This window comes from Opisthocomus hoazin, chromosome 3, assembly GCF_030867145.1.
Source record: "Opisthocomus hoazin isolate bOpiHoa1 chromosome 3, bOpiHoa1.hap1, whole genome shotgun sequence".
In the NCBI taxonomy this organism is placed as follows: domain Eukaryota; kingdom Metazoa; phylum Chordata; class Aves; order Opisthocomiformes; family Opisthocomidae; genus Opisthocomus; species Opisthocomus hoazin.
The window spans coordinates 81,265,544-81,284,977 of NC_134416.1; the positions used below are offsets into that span (position 1 = coordinate 81,265,544).

At 40.8% G+C, this 19,434-nt stretch overlaps 1 protein-coding gene across 1 annotated transcript in view; it reads right to left on the reverse strand.

The window, feature by feature from the left end:
- Positions 1–11,776, reverse strand: part of ABCA13 (ATP binding cassette subfamily A member 13) — a 228,576-nt gene extending 216,800 nt beyond the window's left edge. The window contains 3 exon segments of the mRNA XM_075415298.1: positions 1,981–2,117; positions 3,835–3,928; positions 11,708–11,776. Of these exon segments, the coding sequence (XP_075271413.1) occupies positions 1,981–2,117; positions 3,835–3,928; positions 11,708–11,776 (300 nt within the window).
- Positions 11,777–19,434: the final 7,658 nt, after the last annotated feature.

Here is a 19,434-nt window from a genome sequence, read left to right on the forward strand (position 1 = left end):
GCCACCCATTATTGTAACTCTATAATCCAGTAAGATAGCATTGCCACCACAAGTAACAGGCTACAAGTTTGTACAGAGTTTGCAAGACCATGGCATAGAGGCTTGCCACCTTGGCTGTCTGAACTTGCCTCAAGGTGCCTGCAGTTTTGGTTTTGAGTTGGTTTAGCTTTAATAACTTCTTTTTTCTGGCCAGATGGCTATGGCTATTTGCATCACTTTCACTTGTCATTGTAGAATATTACTATAGTTTTTTTACAGATAGTAGTAACAAGTGATAATTCAGCACAAAAGATATTTATCATTAAGATAGTGAAGCAGTGCAGAGGAATACAGGCCCAGTATAATAGCAGAGGTCTTGAGAAGCGAGTACACTGGAAGCAGGGTACTAGAGTGCAGGTCCAGAATGACAAGAGATGGGACACGGACTGGCTCTGAGGACCCTATGGCTACAAACAACTCACCAGTGATCAGTTAAAATGCAGAACTACACCCAGACAAAGCCAATTTATAAGTATCAAGAAAAAGAACAGATACCTCACATATGTAAAAGATACCATACACATTCAGATGTACCATATAAATTCAGATGCATCATAGAGCTGCAGACCAGTGAGGAACAAGCAAGGTACAAAAGCACAATAGCAAACAAGTGACCCGAAGGGCACCTGGAGCAAAAAAAGCCATCAACACCACATTCTTCCAGGTAAAGGCCTCCAGATCATGACTTGCTGTAACAAACCCGCCACCACTAGACCACAGCCACTGACTTTATGACCCAGAGCAGCAGTGGAAAGGTAAGCATAACCACAGGGAAAGCAGTAGAAACTAAGTGGTTTTGTAACAATTTTAACTGTATTATGAGAATTTTTGTTTAGGGGTATTACTGTAATATTGTTATTTCTATATATAAGTATGTTGTATCATAGATCTGGACTAATAACAATAGCTTAAACTTAAGTTTTCAATTCTACTAGTAAATTGTTTCTTAAGAAAAAAGTTTACCCATAAACCAGATTTCTTTTGCATCATCTTAGGCCCAATCAACAGCTCTACATAACAGAACTAGAACAGACTGTCTAGGTCAAGCGATAAGCATTATGGCCTATTACTGTGATACTGAAGCTTTCCAGCTTGCTGCATGCTGAATTTAATGCTATCTATAAACTTCAATAACAAACCATAAAAACTTAATGCTCTTACACACTTACCTGGCTCAAACCTCTAAGATCTTTTTTGGTAGACAATCTCAATTTTCTGGGAATAAACATACATATATACACACATATATCCTGACTAGTTCAGCTTAATTTGCCTTGTTGGTATATATTTTGAAAGGCTGCTTACGACTACATCCTTCAGCCCATTTGCGTAAGTGGTTTTGCATCTCAGTGCTTTTCAGCATTTTGGAATAGGTGAAATCACTACATTTCTCAAAGAGAAAGGCAAATTCAAGTTCATCTTTTTTCTTCCTGCATTCTGGGATCCTATGACAAGGCCCTCTATTACAGAGCTTCTGCTGTTCCTTTTGGCTCTTTATGGGTCTGCTTACTCAAGAGTTATCCTTGTTTTGCCTTTCTGTTTACTTCTCCCATTATGTATGGTCCTGAAATACTCAAAGTTTAAATCCATGTATGATATACTTCTTGTCGCTCAGTCTCACCCGCACAGAATAAAAGACTTTCCACTGAAGGATAAAAGTATGCTTTCACTTGGCAGCAGTGAAGGACAACAGAATTACAAGGTACTTCTCCACATCTCCCTAAGACCATTTTTTGGTGTCAAATAACAGCATGAAATGCCCGTGAAAGGCAGAGAAAAATTAGGAAGAGGCACGACTAAAGCCCTACATCTTTTGAATTTACAAGGAAACTGAAGGAAACTTAGTATAGATGAACAAAGTTTCTATTCTACCTGCCTACAAAATAAGAAACTTTACTGTAGAAAAAAAGATGCACTGTGATACTGACGGCTCTGTCAGACTTGTGTATCTTACCGTAAGCGGCTGGTTTTCTGTGTCATGTAACTAGTATTCTTGCATCTTGAACCAAGATTACAGAAAAGAGTCCGTATGAAAGGATAAACACCCCGACTTGGCAAATCCCGAGCTTCTAAGTAACCTAAACCCAAACAGTGGCAGAATTAAAACCAGTAACATCACAGTTATAAACCTGTACCATCACATTGTGTTCTGTTCTCACAGAAAATGGCTTTGTCACCTGTGAAGTTGTATAAGAATAACTAAATAACCACAGAAAATGGGTAACTTCTGTGCCTGACTAAGACAACAGGGTAATGTTCAAGAGCAGTCTTTGGAAAGCTGATTTTCAGTCATAATTCTGTAGCAACATCATAGGCTTGCTAGCCTCTCTGCACAAAATGACTTGTGATCTAGATTAGAATGTAGAGCTCTTCACAAAGTAGTATTTTGTCTTTTACCCCAGGTTTCACAAGATAAAGGAACTGCTATTCAGGAATGTCTGAATCTACTTCCATCAAGACTATCTAAACAACAACTTTTCCATATTCTCTGAAAATTTATACCTCAAAATATAAAGCAACTTTTTGCTTATTTTGAAACAAAGAACAGCTATAAGGTTCCTATTTAACCTCATTGCTTCGTTTAAAACAGCTAAAACTGAGAAATACTTGAAAGGTCATTCCCCCCTTCCTCTGGATAACCTTCTTTTGGCAGCAATTACATCAAAATTAAGGGAATGAAATGAGAAGATGAGAAAGCTAGTATTTGGGCTAGCACTCTTACTGAATATTCATAATTGAAAGATGAAGAAATGGTGAATTTGCTACATATACATATTATTTAAAAATCTGAATTTGATTTAAATTCAAGAGCTAATATTTTGAAGACATGTACCATTAAAAATTGCTCCTTTAGTCAAACCATATTCCATTCCTCAGGAACTGTACCTGATGTATAAAATAATGAAATTTATGTTGTGAGTGACCATTTGCAGATGATTTTTTTTTTTTTTTTTATTTAGCACACTTCAGTTCACATTGTAAAAAGCTCTCCGAGTGCACACACTGGAGCCCTTTCTGCTACAACAATGCAGAAAGTGTACTCCAAGAACACACCTAATGTTCTCAAACCACTAGCATGCATTGCATCCTTGGGCCTAGACTAGAGACAGTCTAAAGTAAATGTATGGAGTGCACACTAGGTTCTGTCCAGATGTTTCACCCTACAGATCTATAATTGTTTTACCAAATTGGTTTCTAATGTAGCTAAATCTGGTTTAACCCCAGCTTACTGACACCTGGGAAATAACAGTATTAAACTCAGTAAACTGTAATAAGTCATTCTTTTCTGAATGAAGTTAACTTTTGACAAGACAAAAGCCAAAAAAGAACTTTAAAGCGTGGAGGTAGTCGTAAAAAGTTTTGAACTGTGGATGGAAATGGAAGAATTTACCATTTGCAAAATGCTCACTCTAAATTCCAGGAAGTGGGTAGGGGTAAGATTCATCTTGTCTAACTATTAACATCTTCTGCATAATTATCTACATCAAAGCCAGGCATCTAAATGCCATCTGTCAACAGAAAGAAATAAGTATAACTAAAACCCAAGTAATCCACTTTACTCCATAATGGATATCTGAAACTGGTCTGACAAATCAGACTTTAAACTTTGTATTTCTTTTTCACCAAAATATGACTTGCTCAGATCCGCAGCTAGACAACATTGAATCCCACTCTAGGGTTTTTTCCATTGACTCCACTACATTAAGTCACCCTTTCTAGGGTATCTTTAATTTTTGCTAAATACTTCTACAAGCTGAGGCAACCAAAATAAAACAAAGGTGAAACAAAACTTACAGTTTTCCTTGTATTTGGGGGGCTCCTGGAAGCGGATTGCAGCCAGAATCAAGAAAAGCACACATGGCCAGAGTATTTCAGTGAGAGACAGGACCTGAAAAGGGAAGTCGAAACATCATCAGTACTATGGAAAACAGGATTTGGGAAAAAAATAATTAAAACTCATACATCTTTTGATCAAAAAACAGTGAATATCCCCTGTACAACTACTTAAGGGAAAATAAGATCATTAAAAGCAAATTAGTAATTAAGACTTCCATTTAAAAAATCCTCACTACTTTCCCAAATACACTGCTTTCAGAGTACAAAAGCAGTTTTCACTTCTTCCATTTACAGTGTTTGTAAGTGTTTCCCTCCAGTGAATATAAAGTGGGTCTGAAGAGGTGACAAGAGTAACACACAGCTTTCCCACACCTGAGTCTCCTAAGCAGCCAGCAGCATTCTGCTCCTTGCACTCCCCTGAAGCCTGCTGTCCCACACCCTCCCCAGCAGCATGCCACCTTGTCCTGCCCTGGCTCCCCAGCTGCTGCCATTACACCCTTTCTCTCCCCAAAAGCCGCCTTCACCATCTCCAGCAACAGGGCCTTATGAGACCAAGCTCACGGGCCCAGGGCTGCCCACTGCCACACTGCTCCCTCTCCCTGCCTTCCCCTTTCCAGAGCCATGGTGAGAAGGCACCCAAGATGGTGTACAGCCGGACTGGCGGATCTTGAACAAATCCCCTCCAAGCACACTGCACGGACATGGTATGTGCTTACGCTGCTTCAGAGAGGCCACAAACGCCCAGAGGGGGGAAAGAAAGCCATCAACAAAAAACAATTGTCTCAATCTTCAGCTGCAAAAATAGAGCAATTGCCATCCAGCCAGCTTTCAAAAGACTTCTAGGTTCACTGATAAAATAATGCCAAACTCAGTAACAGAAATGACAAAGGATCACACTAAAGATCTCACATGAGAGGGTACGACCTCTCCAAAGCTTATTAAGGATAATATCAAAACTGTGCCAGAGCTGAACCAAACCCCAGCAGCTCCAAGCAGGACCCGAGTGCCCAGGAGCCCCATTTCAGCCAAGCCCTGGGCCCTGCCAGATGAGGTGGGTCAGGGCCATGGAGGCTCAGCAATGGCCCTGGAGCCCAGGCTGCAGCCTGCCTTCCCTGGTAGGTTCATCCCCACACCTCCCCATGAAGGCCATGATCACATCCAGGATCAGACAAAGCCCTGCCATCACCAGCAGAGCCCCCATAAAGATACAGCCAAGCCAGAGACAACCACTCTTACTAGAGGCCACAGAATAAGCTTGAGCAGGGGCAGGGCTGGGTCTGTGGGTGGAAGCCCCAGGTGAGGTTATTCAGGGCCATGAAGACCTATCAGTGCCCTCAGGGCCCTGACACCTGTGAGCAGAGCTGTAGGTGTGTTTAGATATTCATTTCATAATGTCCTCTAGATAGGACAGAGCTGCTTCTCATCTGCCCTTCTTCGCACCTGCTCACCCTTCCGTAAGCTGGAAAAACTACCTAGGATTCCCATACCTATGGAACCCCATACATCATGGGGACCATCTCTGGGGAATTGATGGACTAATCAAAGCCATCTGATTTCAAGCCTGCTGCTCTGTTCTCTACCTTTCCTAATGCACCAGACTTTTACCAGGGACTTCCTTTACCTCTTGCAAGTGGACCAAGCATAGATAAAGAAATTGAAAGTGTAGTTGGCTTAATAGCTTCCAGGTCTATTGCACAATATCCAGAATCATACTTGTGAACCCTAGGCACTAAAATAACTCTGCCAGATCTTTGCTCTTTAAGTATAACAGCCAGAACAAAACACAAAGTCATGTAAGTAAAACCAGGGTGAGGAGCCACTACAGCTGATTCCAGGCAGCTCTACTTCTGAAAGCCCAGGACTGGACTCATGGCCAAAACAAGTCACTGGTTGTCATCTAAAGTTTTGCTTTGGCCTGGATAAATGCCAGGTGCCTACCAAAACCACTTTATCACTCCCCCTCCTCAGCTGCACAGGGGAGAGGAAATATGATGAAAGGCTTATGGATCGAGATAAGGACAGGGAGAGATCACTCAACAATTACTGTCATGGACAAAACAGACTGAACTTGGGGAGAAAAGGAAGTTCAATTTATCACCAATCAAATCAGAGTAGGATAATGAGAAATAAAACTAGATCTTAAAACACCTTCCCCCACCCCTCCTTTCTTGGGCTCAGCTTCACTCCCGTTTCTCTCCCTCCTCCCCCCAAGTGGCCCAGGGGGATGGGGAATGGGGGCTCTGGTCAGTTCATCACATGTTGTCTCTGCCTCTCTGCCGCTCCTGCCTCCTCAGGGAGAGGACTCCTCACACTCTTCCCCTGCTCCAGCCTGAGGTCCCTCTCATGGGATACGGTTCTCCACAAACTTCTTCAACGTGAGTCCTTCCCATGGGATGCAGATCTTCATGAACTGCCCCAGAGTGGGTCCGTTCCATGGGGTGCAGTCCTTCAGGAAGAGGCTGCTCCAGCGTGGGTCCCCCATGCAATCACAAGCCCTGCCAGCAAACCTGCTCCAGCGCAGGCTCCCCCATGGGGTTACAGCCTCTTTCAGGTATCGACCTGCTCCAGCACGGGATCCCTTCCACGGGCTACAGGTGGATATATGCTCCACTGTGGACCTCCATGGATTGCAGGGGGACAGCCTGCTTCACCATGGTCTTCATCATGAGTTGCAAGGGAAGAATCTCTGCTCCAGCTTCTTGAGCACCTCTTCCCCCTCCTTCTTCACTGACCTCAGTGTCTGCAGAGTTGTTTCTCTCGCATCATCTCACTCCTCTCTCTTGACTGCCTTTTTCACTGCTGTTTATTTTTCTTCCCCTTCTTAGATATGTTATCCCAGAGGTGCTACCACCGTCGCTGATTGGCTTGGCCTTGGCCAGTGGCAGGTCCTTCTTAGAGCTGGCTGGCACTGACTTTATCAGACATGGGGGAAGCTTCTCACAGCTTCTCACAGAAGACACCCCTATAGCCCCCCTGCTACCAAAACCTTGCCATGCAAACCCATAACACCTACCAACCGAAAAACTGCGAGGTTCTTAGTTATATTTGACGAAGACATACGATGTGAGAAGAACAGGAATCGTTTTACCTACTGGACCAGTCACCAGTATCCAAACTGTTAGTAAAAATCTTGTCTTATTCTATAGAGCTAAATCTAGGCGTTACTAAAAAGACATGAATTTGGGGCAGCATTTCACTAGGACACTTGCTGGTGAGAGTACCTCTTTGGTCAAGGAAAACTAACACATTTGTAATTAGTAAGACGATTTCAAGCATAAAATGCAGTGGATTACATACGTTGGTAAGAAGCATTTCTTTGTGCTACAAAGCAGAGGAGGGATAGACTTGAAAACTTTCACCATTACAAAGGCCTTCCCAGAAGGACAGATGTTACTAAATGTCGCTGGAGAAGTAGATCTAGGATCAAAGATACCACACTATCTTACCACTAGAATTGACAAAGAGCATGGTACTAGCACTGTAGGACGCTTTTGAGCTTGTACAAACAGCTTTATAGGAGTTATGGTGTTTGAAAAATTCTACTTGCTTACCATAATAGAAAAGCAGAAAACATCTTGTGTTTCCCATTAACTGAGACAAAACCAAACCCTACCAATGGAGAAACAAATTTTCCATCAATTCAGAATAAGGCAAGGTTCTGACTTCAAAATCTATATTAGTTCACCTAAACAAATAGAGAAACACCCTCATTCTGGACCTTTTTCGTTTTCTTACATTTCACCTATTAGGCTCCATTAAGGACCAGTCATTCAAATTTTAGATAGCTGTGAAACTAATTGGACTTCCTCCATTGACACTCCCTTTGGTATACCATAGCAGGTCACTAGAGGCTCACTCTTGCAACATTCATGGGCTGTGATATATCATTTGGCCTAAAACTTTGAGTGCTATTCTTCCTGTAGATTTCCACAGACTTTGGATGCAGACAAGGAAGCTCATTTATTTCAGGTAGATTTTAGTTAATTGGTTTTGGCACGTTCCTGGGCTTTTGTGTTTGCACTTACATTTTAGAAATTTTTGAACTTTAGGAGTTTGACCCACCGGGAATTGCTGCTGGATTATTAGATGGTACATAGAAAGCTAGAGAAAGGGGAAGAAATAACCCATTTATAGGTATAAATGAGTGTCATCTGGCTAGAAATACAAGAGAATATTCTGTGACTAGAAAAATCACACAGGCTGTAACAGAGTAGGGCATGCCAAGTGCAGAACAGCTTCATCTGAGAACCCTTCTCTGGTTTAAGCTCTTCAAAAATTAATATTCTTAGAAAGAATATCCAAAAATCTGGCATGCAGGGAAGGGTTATTCCAAATCTAGGACCAGAGCCAGAGATTATTATAATATAAAAATACAACAGCAGCATTTTTTAAAATGGGCAAATTGTCTACATTCTTATATTCTTTTTTTTTTCCACAAATCTAGGGATCAAAATGAACATTGCACAATGCCACTAGCATTGGTACTGGGGAAGAAAGGCACCTACTGAAATTATAAGAGCTGTAAACAATTGTTACTCTCATTCAGGGCTGCATTCTCCTTGGTTGTTGCTGTTCACCTGAGAAACCCCATTTCACCTAAAGAATAGGGTAAATAGCAATGATTTTGGTGAATCTATAAAACCCAAGGTTTAATAAATCTATCAAATTCATGACTGGAGAATACCAGTAAGCCAACCAAGTATAGGCCTGTTAAAATAACTTCTGTTCTTTAGAAGGTTTTAGGAAAACAAATAATTTCCTCATTTTCCATTTGTCTCCAGAATTTCAGCATGCATGAATGGCTTATCAGAGATAGACCTCTTGGTCTAACACGCTTAGGCCTTTCTTTGCTAGGGTACCGTGAGTCTGGATGCTGATAATAGCAATTGCAGAGCAGGTAGGAATATGAAGAAGTAATCCCCTTGCCCACATTGTCGTAGTCTGCTCCAGCTGTCCTTACTACTGTCTCAACCACTGCCTGGGTAGCAACAGCAGCAACCATGCAGCTGATGCTTGGATATGAGGGAGTCTGAAATTGTCGAGTTATTTTTCCCAACCCCATAAGAGCCCTTAGTAGTCCTGTCCTTTGGTAAGCTAATGATTTTCTTTTAGATGAATAAAGCAAACTCCACTCAGCAGGCTTCTAGCAGAGCTTTGGACAGCAGAGGAATTTGAGGTACAGGAACTGAGAAGGCAGCTGCAGAGGCAACAACAACAAGTTGGGCTGAAATGCAAATAGGTAGGAGGACTCAATGAATCATCAGCACGCTGCAGACATTAAGCAAGAAAAATCGATGTTATTGAGCAAGTTATTCCTGGTAAAGGTGGGAAGAAATGCTGCTGTACAAGGCATATTCATGTTCAAATAGGAAGGGCACCAACAGAAGAAGGTCCGAAGACGGCCGTCCTTGTGCAGCTGCTTTGCCCAGGCACTGAGGGAAGCTGAGGTCTGAGAGCTCATGCCATTCTGGGGAAGCTGCATCTGGGAAGAATGATGAATTTGGTAATGGAGAGTTAGGACCTGGCTGATAAAAGCGGACAACTTTGTAACCATTCACTGTTCTTTTATTTTTACTATTTTGCACTGATGGAAAAACATACATATGCTAAACAGAGAGCAATCTGCAGTAAGCAATATTCATATCTTCTAAAGCGTGGAAGAAAGGAGTGTGAACTGTAAAGGATAGAAGCAGGGCAAAGATGACACAGTGTAGGGGCAGATGAAAAGCAAAAATTATACAAGTATTTTCTCTCATTCTTAACAATATTCCAAAATGAAAATAATTAATACTAGAATTTTTTTTAAAAGGCATAGTTTTAGGATAGGCTATGTTTCTGTTTTCTCATAATATCTATATTAGAAACTACACACTCCAAGCATTTCACTATATGATTATAATCCCAGTTTTCCTCTAAATTAGGGTACCAGAACAAAAGAATTTGGGAATTACATTTCTTCCTTTACCTAGCTGCAAATTTGGATGGTAATAAATACTATGTAAACAATAGTTAAGAAATGCAGTGATAGAAAACTCAAGTAATACAGTTTCCTGGTAGTATGTATCTCCTGAGCTTCCAGAATCTGTAGCTCAGAAGCAAAAGCTTCTGAAAAGTAATAAATGAGAAGGTGTCTTCTAAACAACTGCAATTTCAAACTCCAGCTGATGTCCAAACGTACATATTATCCTGTGTTGCCTTTGAGCCATGTTAATAAGAGGTGCTGATGCCTGTCTGAATTTTTGTTAAAACACCTACTCTTGACAGAACATTTACATCTTTCACAGCCCCTTTACCCTTCACTGTGTGATATCAACTAGTGCCACGTAACTCTCAGGACACACCATTAGCTCCACAGACCACACTTGCCTTCTAGTCCTAACTGCTGATAAACAACCGCAAGCAGACAATTGCCATCTACAGAGAGATCTACACAATATAGTACAGAGCTGAAGCACATCATATCTTTCAGGAGATGCTTTTCTCTTCAGGTTCACAAGGATCTGACCTGCCCTTTGCATAGGTGGATGATCTACTTGGATTTCTCCTTGCCTAACTGCAGATGGAGCACCTTCATGGCTCAGTGTTCGAACAATGAGCACATAAGGAGGTTTTGCAAATTCCCCAGGGCAGCTCCTGGCTCTGGACAGGTAGAATTAAGTTTGCTTTGGGTCATTCATTGTAATTCCTGGTTTGGGGAAGCCTGCATCCCAGTGAGCTCTCTATTCAGGAAAGCTACCAATTAGGCAAACTTAAAACTTACATGAATGAAGATTTTGTCCTTCGAAAATATATGAGGGAAAACTAGACAGAGCAAGAAGAGAAATAGATAAGCATGGAGGGGAACAGGAGACACTGAGAAGCCACTTAATGCACACTGATTGAAGTATGAGGAACAGAGAGCATACAGAAGTGTTTAGGAATGGAGAAGAATATAATCAACAGTATGCCTCTCCCCAAAATGCCTTTCATATTAAAAAACATGACTTAAAATCATTTGGAGAATAAATTCCCTCTCTAAATCACAAGTTTATTGAAGTGAAATATTTCTGAAATGAGAAGCTGTGTGTTTATTTGCTTGAGGTAATCCTATCCAAAGCAGCCAACATTGCAAATCCCCAGAACATCACAGACAAGGGAAATCAATGAGAAACTACTAATCAAAGTGACATTTTTTTTCCCACAAAAATGTTATCTCACTTGAGAAAATTCTCCTCCTTCTATCTTAAATTAAAAAATCACGTCAATCACAGTAAAAGCAAACAATGACATCTCATCTTTTATTTGAGTATTATTTTGACTGCTGTTGAAGTAACTGCCACATTCTTCTGCATATTGGAATTTGAAAGGTTAAAGTGCGCTTTGTAGGGTGGACAAGAAAGGAAATTTAGAAGAATATACAATCTTAGTATACAGTCCTTGCATTCACCTTATCTAGATTTTTATCTCAGTTGTGCAAGCTTTCTTACATTACCAATGAGTATCTGTAATGTAAGAAAATTTATTTTCATCCTTGCCACTCCTACAAGCACTGGTAGTATCTAATGACAAAAGATAAGCTGTGGGTCTTCAAAACCTGTATGAGATTTCCTATATCTCATTTGCAGATTGGACAGCATTGCTTTATTCAGCCATTTTAGAGTTAAAAAAACACGCTTGTTCTCTACTTCTGTTTCCAACAATAAGGAGACAAAACACAAAACAAGAACCACTTGCAGCCTGCCTATCTTTAACAATCTGCAGTGAAAAGGGAAAATTGATAGGTACACTCTTTCCAACAGCTATTAAAAAAAGATTTTAAATACTCAGGTTTTTAACATTTCCAAAAACTCACCGGTTGCCTCACACGGCAGAGCCAATTCTTCCAAAACAGAGCCTTGAACTGGTGCACAGCATGCCCCATATCGTCTTTTTCCTTCATCCACTTGCCGAGTGGCTTCTTAAGGACTTTCTAACTCCGAATCATCTCACCAAGCAGTCTGAACGTATTATTCAGCAGCTGACTGATTCCAGCACCAGAGGACGGTGCAAGAGATTTGCCTGCTTGCTGAGAAAAGATGAGATTATATTTCTGCTTCTTGTTTTCCATCCATTGAGGAATCTCATCTTTCCATCTGCTTCTCAGTGCAATGAACAGTAAGGGGATGGGTTTGCACAAATGCCCTCAGGGTGCTTTACTCCACAGTGTGTATTCTGCACTTGTTTCTACTTTTCTGGAATAAAAATGAATGCAAACAACAGGAAAAAAAGAATATGTAACATGCATGTGTGTTTCTCCAGAGTTTGGTGACTCTCTGTCACTGCAATGTTAATGTCATTTTGCATGCATATGCTTAGATTTTTGAAAGAATAGTAGGGAAATAAGTACACTGTTTAACCACGTAGCCCTATAAATGTCTGTACACTTCTAGAACACCCTTATAAGTACACATCTAGCACTGTGGTGATCCCGTTGCATCCTCATATGACTTGAATTTTATCTCATAAAGGGTATTTGACTTTTCATTCTCCTTTTCCAGTACGCTTCACCTACGTAAAGGTGGAATATTCCAACCAGTCAGAAAACTGTGTTAACTAATTGTCACACGCCACCCAGGATGAAAATCAGTCTTCCAGAATTTCCTTCAGGAAAGAGGAGGGAGGGCAGTTCCTGGTGCTCCGCGGAGGGACCTGCAGTCGGGGAGCCTCCCATACCTGCGGCAGCAGGGCAGACACAGCACGTGTCGAGCGGTGCCAAGCTGTGTTCTTTCACTGAGGGGCGAGGATGGATGCCCTACTGCTTGGGAATGCCACCTTAAGCAAAGGAGTAAATTTTCTGTATGTTTTGTTCGACCCAAATTAATTGCGTAAGACAGACTCTTATCCCCAAAAGCTCTCTCTATGGTCAATGGAGATACAGAATGCAGCCATTATAGAAGGTGATTCAAACCACCTATAATCAGAATCATGAATCACACAGACACACACATTAGGACAGTGTGATGCCTGAACAAATTTCTTTATTTCTCATTGTTGCTGAGTAAACTGAGTCATTACATTTTCTGCAAAATGTATTACTGTTGAGTAAAAGGGACATCTTGACATCCATAGCTATTCTTCCACATTAAGAGTAAAATCTGCAAAAATTGAAAGACATTTCAGATATAGAAGTCACTAGTGAGGAATCCAACTTCCATTAGATTTGAGATAAGGCAGCAATCTAAAGTATTACTAAGTCTGATACTTCCACAAAGAGCAACCGTTCATCTGTAGGTCCGCTGAGCTCTGCCAGTTTTTGTGGGATGAGGTTCCGCTGACGCCTGATATCCAGGGCCTGAGCTGCTCTTTCCCAAGCTTTGGATTTGGGTCACCCAGCAGCAGTTTTTGGCCCTTCAGAGCATGTTGGGAAGATTAGTTACTCCACTTCATGTTAAAATGACTCTTAAAATCTTTGTATTTTAAATGGTGCAAATTTCTGTTTTAATTTTTGCGTTTTCCATGGTTTCAAGGAGTAGAGAAAAAACAGATTACATAGGTGTCATGAACTTACAGGTTTTTACATACTGGTAAAAATCGCTCCCTGAGCAAAGAAGAAATCACAGATGCAGTCATGGCAGAATATAACCAGTTGAACGCCATGATTCCTCAAATATGGTGGGATTTCCTTTTATTTTCTCTGCTCTGAGACTGAAAAATTACTGAAGCAATTGTTCAGCTTTAAATAGAAATGTGAAGGTCCTCAGGACATACTCAAAAACTAAGTAGTTCAGCATTTACCTGAATGATGTTAAGCACGTTTGCACCTCTAAGGCAGGATTAATTAAATTATGTGTGAAGCTGGGTCTACTGAGCACATCTTCTGTCTTTTCCATTCACCTGTTTCCCACCCCGCTTCCTCATCGTGGCACTGGCAAAGCGCACACCTCCAGCAGTCATCAAGCCCATCACAGTCTTTCTGTTTCCTCCAGCGCTGAAGAGCAGCCCCTGTGCCCCCACGTCTCACCTCTCCCATCATCCCCCGCCGTGGGGCTCCCGTCTTCGTGTGCCCTGTGGTGGCAAAGTGCAGCAGGGCAACCAGCCAGAAAGCAAGCAGGTACCTCACCAAGGAGCTCCACTTTACAGCTTGCTGGCATTAGCAGAAGGGATGTTTCTGCTTTTAGTCAAGCAATGCTAAAATCCCTGCTATTTCAGAGTATGCATGGTAATTTTGCTCACTAGGACCACAGGGGAGATCCTGCGACAGCCGAGACAAAATATCACTGCACAGCTGAAGTATGCATTTTTAAACAAATATTTGTCAGTAATTGAATATAGTGAATATATGTACGGATTCACACAGCCATTTTGGAAAGCCAGGGAGCAGAATCTATAGTGTGTGATTTGCAGGAAATTATAAACCAATCAGTCAGCATAATGAATTACAAGCAGTTATTTATGGAAGACAGTTCCTGGCTGTAAGTATGTAAGCTAGAACAGCTCACATGAACTGTTTGCCAAATAATTTTGAACAAGTAATTCCGCAAAATCTCTGCTCATCTGACTGTGTGATGTGCATAATTTATTATGCTCTATATAATTACATACTCATAAATGTTGCATTCTAATTTTTAATGCTAAGTAGCTTTTCGTGGATACAGGAAACAACTGTTTTGTACACAATTAGTATTCAGCACTAGTGAACTACTGACTCCTCATTTTACTACATAAGACACTGAACAGACAAACACCTTTCACCAGTGAGTTTTGTTAATGTTTGCCCTCATACATCATTGTCCTTTCCTAAAGAAATTCATCCCTGCCTAGTATGGTGTTCTCCAGCAGTAGACTTGTATTTCTTAGAACAAAATTGATGAAAGTAAAAGATACCTCGTACACACTCAACCAAGAACAATCTCTGCAGTGGCATTCTGGGAAATTGCTTCTAAAAGTAATTTTAGAAGGAACAGGATCTATGAGCTTGACTGTATTATTTGCAATGTTATACAAATATGAGAAATATGAAATCAAACCACCACCGCCACCTCCCGAAACAAACCTTAGGCACAGAAGGGATGGTAATATTAAAAATTAGGCACAAAGGCAGGAAAAGCAAATTAGTTCTGCATATTTTGGGGAAGAAGTGTTGGCTATATTGCTGCCATCCTGGAAGCTCTTTTGTGTGATCTAGGTTTCATCAGTACAGTGCCAAGCAGTATCCTGTGCAAGTACCAGCCTTAAACAGCAACTTTGTTTAGGAGTTGCATGTACAAAGAGCTGAAAAAGGTTCAAACGCCACACAGTTGCTATTAGGCTAAATAAACTATATGCTTTCAGGGCTCCTTAACAGAGTGGCTGTAGTCAACAACACCACCTTGAATACTGCAGGGCAAATTAGAAGGTCGTGTACTTCATCATGCGCTCCACTCATTCCTTCCTGGATGGAAAAAAAATGCCTGCTCAGAATCGGGTCTCCAAGAAAGGGCAAGATAATGACCTGCACTTTTCTGCTTCTGCTTAGCTTGTATCGGTTATAACTTAAAAGCTTACTCATACAATATGCAAGATATCCAAAACCACTGGGGCAGAAAAGGCAGAGAACCTTCTGCCAGCATCCATCTCCGCTTTTAACACTTGTCTGCTTTATAATACAGTTCCATCATCACGCCACGTCTAGCCCATAGTTTTAATATAGGTTAATTAGAGTACATTGGCAAGCACATTCAAAGAAATGTAGTTTTATATGTTAAATAGGTTAAAGCCCAGGAGCTAAAAATACTGTTTGGTAGACAGGAATGCAGTCAAACCATGTGAGAATATGGCTGGGAATCTGGCAAACTGGCACATTTTCCTACCACCACCCGCAACTTCTTTCACAAGGCTTGCTGTGTGATCACAAGGCTTTCCATTTAATGTTCTTAGGAGCACTCCTTGTAAATGTTTACGTGGCACAGACCTGTTGTGCAGACAAAGCGCCTGCAGGATAACATCAGTTAGCAGCATCTTCCCTGGGAGACACTACCTGTGTGCCAGGGTTGGATATGATGAAAAATGTTAGTTGTTGGCAAGGGCAAATAATAGGGTTGACTAAAATACAGTTACACATTAAACAAACAAAACAGGCCCAATCTCACAAGGAGGCCAAAGGCTTGTCTGGGCTTCTGGGCAACTCTAGGAATTTCATTCCTGTAGTATGACAGACTGATAGTAAACTGAAAATTTTCTCACAGTTACAAGCTTAGCGCTGACAAGAAGCATCTGGAATCAGGTTTCTGTGTTGTGTAAAACCGGCTCTGTCTTCCTCTGCTGCTGCATTTTGTTTGTAGCCTGAGCAAAGCATTGCCCCTGTCAGCATTACTCTTTCTTCTATTATTGTACCACAGAGCTTCAGATTTAATGTTGCTGTCTGTTCAGTGACCTCCTTTCTCATCGGGCTGAAGACATTTTTAACTGCAATTTAATTCATACTCTGGAGACTAATATTAAATGGTAATTATTTAGAAAGAGAAAGCATGTATTTAAATCACCCCCAACTTAAAAACCGAGAAACTTTCAGGGAAAGCAAACCTCAACATCATGTAGTAAACTGCAACAATGCTATCAAATCACACTACTGCGCTTTTCTGTAGTCGGTTGTTGCACACAGATCCAATCCCCAAAGCTCAGTGTTCTGCTCGCAGTACTGAGCGCTGCATTCAGAACAGAACCGACTGCTGACGGGCAAACCTAAAAACACTCATGACTCATGCTTTAGCTTCTTTCAACTTACCTTCTCAATGGAAATCAAACACACCTCTGATTCAACTGTATAAGCATTTTATTTAGGAATACATTGAGATCCAGACTTGAGAAGAAAATCCAGTTCTGTTGCACAATGAACTGAAAATCCTTTGCAAAGACTTCGCAAGAATGAAAAAAAAAAATGTATTACATATTATATGTATATATTTTCCACACGTACTGAAAATACTAAATTATTTGCTTGGTTTTTAAAGAACAGATAAAAACATTTATACTCTTAGCACTTCTGGCAGTAGGTTATTCTAAAATGTTCCTTTTCAGGATTTCTCATACCTGCCATTAAAGAAAATCCTTCTCTGAAGTATATGAAGATGCCAAAACATAAAATTCCACTCCTTCAAGTCACTAATCAAGTTGCTGCATATTCTCAGTCCCTTACAAACATGAACCAAATGTGTTCTAGCCTACCTCCATCGTGGTCTTAGCCATTGCTTTAACAACAAGGTAGGAACGGGCCAGAACACCACCATGAATCACAGAATAACCCACTGGTAGAAACCATCGTTATCTCCCTTCATACTGCCATCGTATTCATATCTTCTGCCTTCCTTCTTTGCTTTTAACCCTTCTGATGTCTGGAGGAAACTGATTCTACAATGTATTGCTAGGTGTGGGGTAGCATAGAGAACAACAGCAGGACTTTGATTTGAAATTGAGGTTTCTGAGGTTTGCAGGACTTGTTTATCTACCAAGAGACACTGCACTATGTCATATCAAACCTACACGTAATATCATACATGTTTTTAAAAATATCTCCACTCCAGATCTTGATTCATGTTCTGCAGCCTATCTATGCTGCTTTTCTGTATGATACAGAAATGATGTGAATGACTAATATTAAATAATTGATTTGCATATAAAAGCCTGTTAAATATTTTATAATTCCTTACGGACGCCTTTGTAAAATCTACAGGAAGGTAACTTCGCCACCGGATGCACACAGCTGAGTCATTTCTTTAGCTCTCTGTCCGCTTGCAGTCACGAGGCAAAACACAATTGTTCTTATCAGGGTAATAGTCTGGCAAGTTTCCTCTGAAGCTAAGGAAGGTATTTTATTGCACGTTAAGATGTGTCTACAGAGCACCCTCTTGCATTAGCAATACAGCATTACAGGATGGTGACCAGTGGAAAACAGCCAGATACTTGCTCTCCTTTGAACTCTAATTTTCAGTTGTAGATGAAAAAATTTTAGCAGAAAGAAAACTACAATGCCCTAAGGAACAGCGGTAAGAGGAAACGACCTATTGGCGAAAAGCGAATGGCAAAAGTCTTCCAGGGGTTAGTGCTAGGGTTTTGTGTACTGATTTAATAGAATAACTGCATCACTCCATGAATGCTTGAACGTTAGGTCCAACTCGGCCAGGCCACAACACTAGTTATACTTCTGCACGCAGCATGTAAGAGCTTTCATATTACCTATCAAAATAGAACTGCCTGCTTTATATGAATGTTAATACACAAGCTCTGTAGTTTCAATTAAGCAACTTTTTATTTTTAACCACTTTCCTGCTGTCCTTCCTTTGAAAAGACAAATCACACCATTTCAGATCTATACCTCCAGGAAAACTGCAATAATACGCATCCCCAAAGCTTCCTGCAGCCACGTTAGGCGTTGGTTTTCTTGGTAAAGTATTTTTCTCTTCTTTAGGTAATGCACAACAGCAAACTGTCCCCTCCAAACCCATACTGGTCAAGTTGGTAGAAGTTTTTATTCAGCCTAGAGTGCAGCACGTTGCTTCTGAAGTGATCTCCTTTTTGTTTCCTTGCTAGTGTTCTGGGAACAGGAGGTTTCAGAGCAAGGATGTGCCTTGTTGCATGTTTCCCAGGGGCCCTCGCGGGGCTTTGTGCAACGCCTAGGCAAGCACTAGGCACAGTTTAGAATTTTTTTTTTTTTTTTTTTTAAATAAGAAAGGAACAGTTCAAACAAACTGTGGAGCCATTCCTACCTGACTCCTTCCCTTAAGTCTGGGGGGAAAAAAGGCTTTCTCTGAAAACTTACATTCATTGTAGACCCCAAGCATAAAAGAAGAAAATGAGTTTTTAAAATTAGAGGAAGATTAGATTAGTAAATTAAAGGTATTTAAACTATGGGGTTTCTAAACAAACAAACAGTATTTTTTGTCTTTTCCACTATGCATCCCCACTATGTTCCCCAGTTGAAAATTCATTAAATTTAAGGAGATTAATCCTCATTAGCGGTTTCATATTCACGTGAGTTACCCTTGCCTTTTTTAAAGTTCTCACCACATTGCTTCCAGTTTCTGCCACTTCTTGGTGAATGCACCTACTACTACATCACTCCCTCTTAGATCTAACTCTTATGTTTGTTAACAGACTGCTGCAGACTACAACCCTCAAAAAGAAAATATAATTTAGCTGGATCAGTGACAGCTGTTCTGAGAGTTTATTCAGACTCTTCTACCTGTGACTCCTTTTTTCCCAGTAGAAAAAGAGATAAATGCATTCTTCTTTAGTTGACCACATAATTATATTCTAACCACAGCAGCAAAGCAGCAATGAGTATGATTCTAAAAAGAAACAAACACTAGGCAAATGAGAGTGGAAAAACTGCAGAAACGGTTCTGATGGCCTGTACAGTCCATACAGGTATTCCCCCGTTCTTCAGAAGTACTGGGAACCATGCAACAGTGAGTGTTGTCCTGAAGACATGGAGATGAAAAGTAATTTAAAAAGAAACAAAGTAAAAGGAAAAAAAACAAACTACCATAACGCAGTCCTGTGAACATGCTGTGCGTCTTCGGACTGCCTTTGGTTCCTCTTCAGTAAGCAGAGGCTTTGATTCAG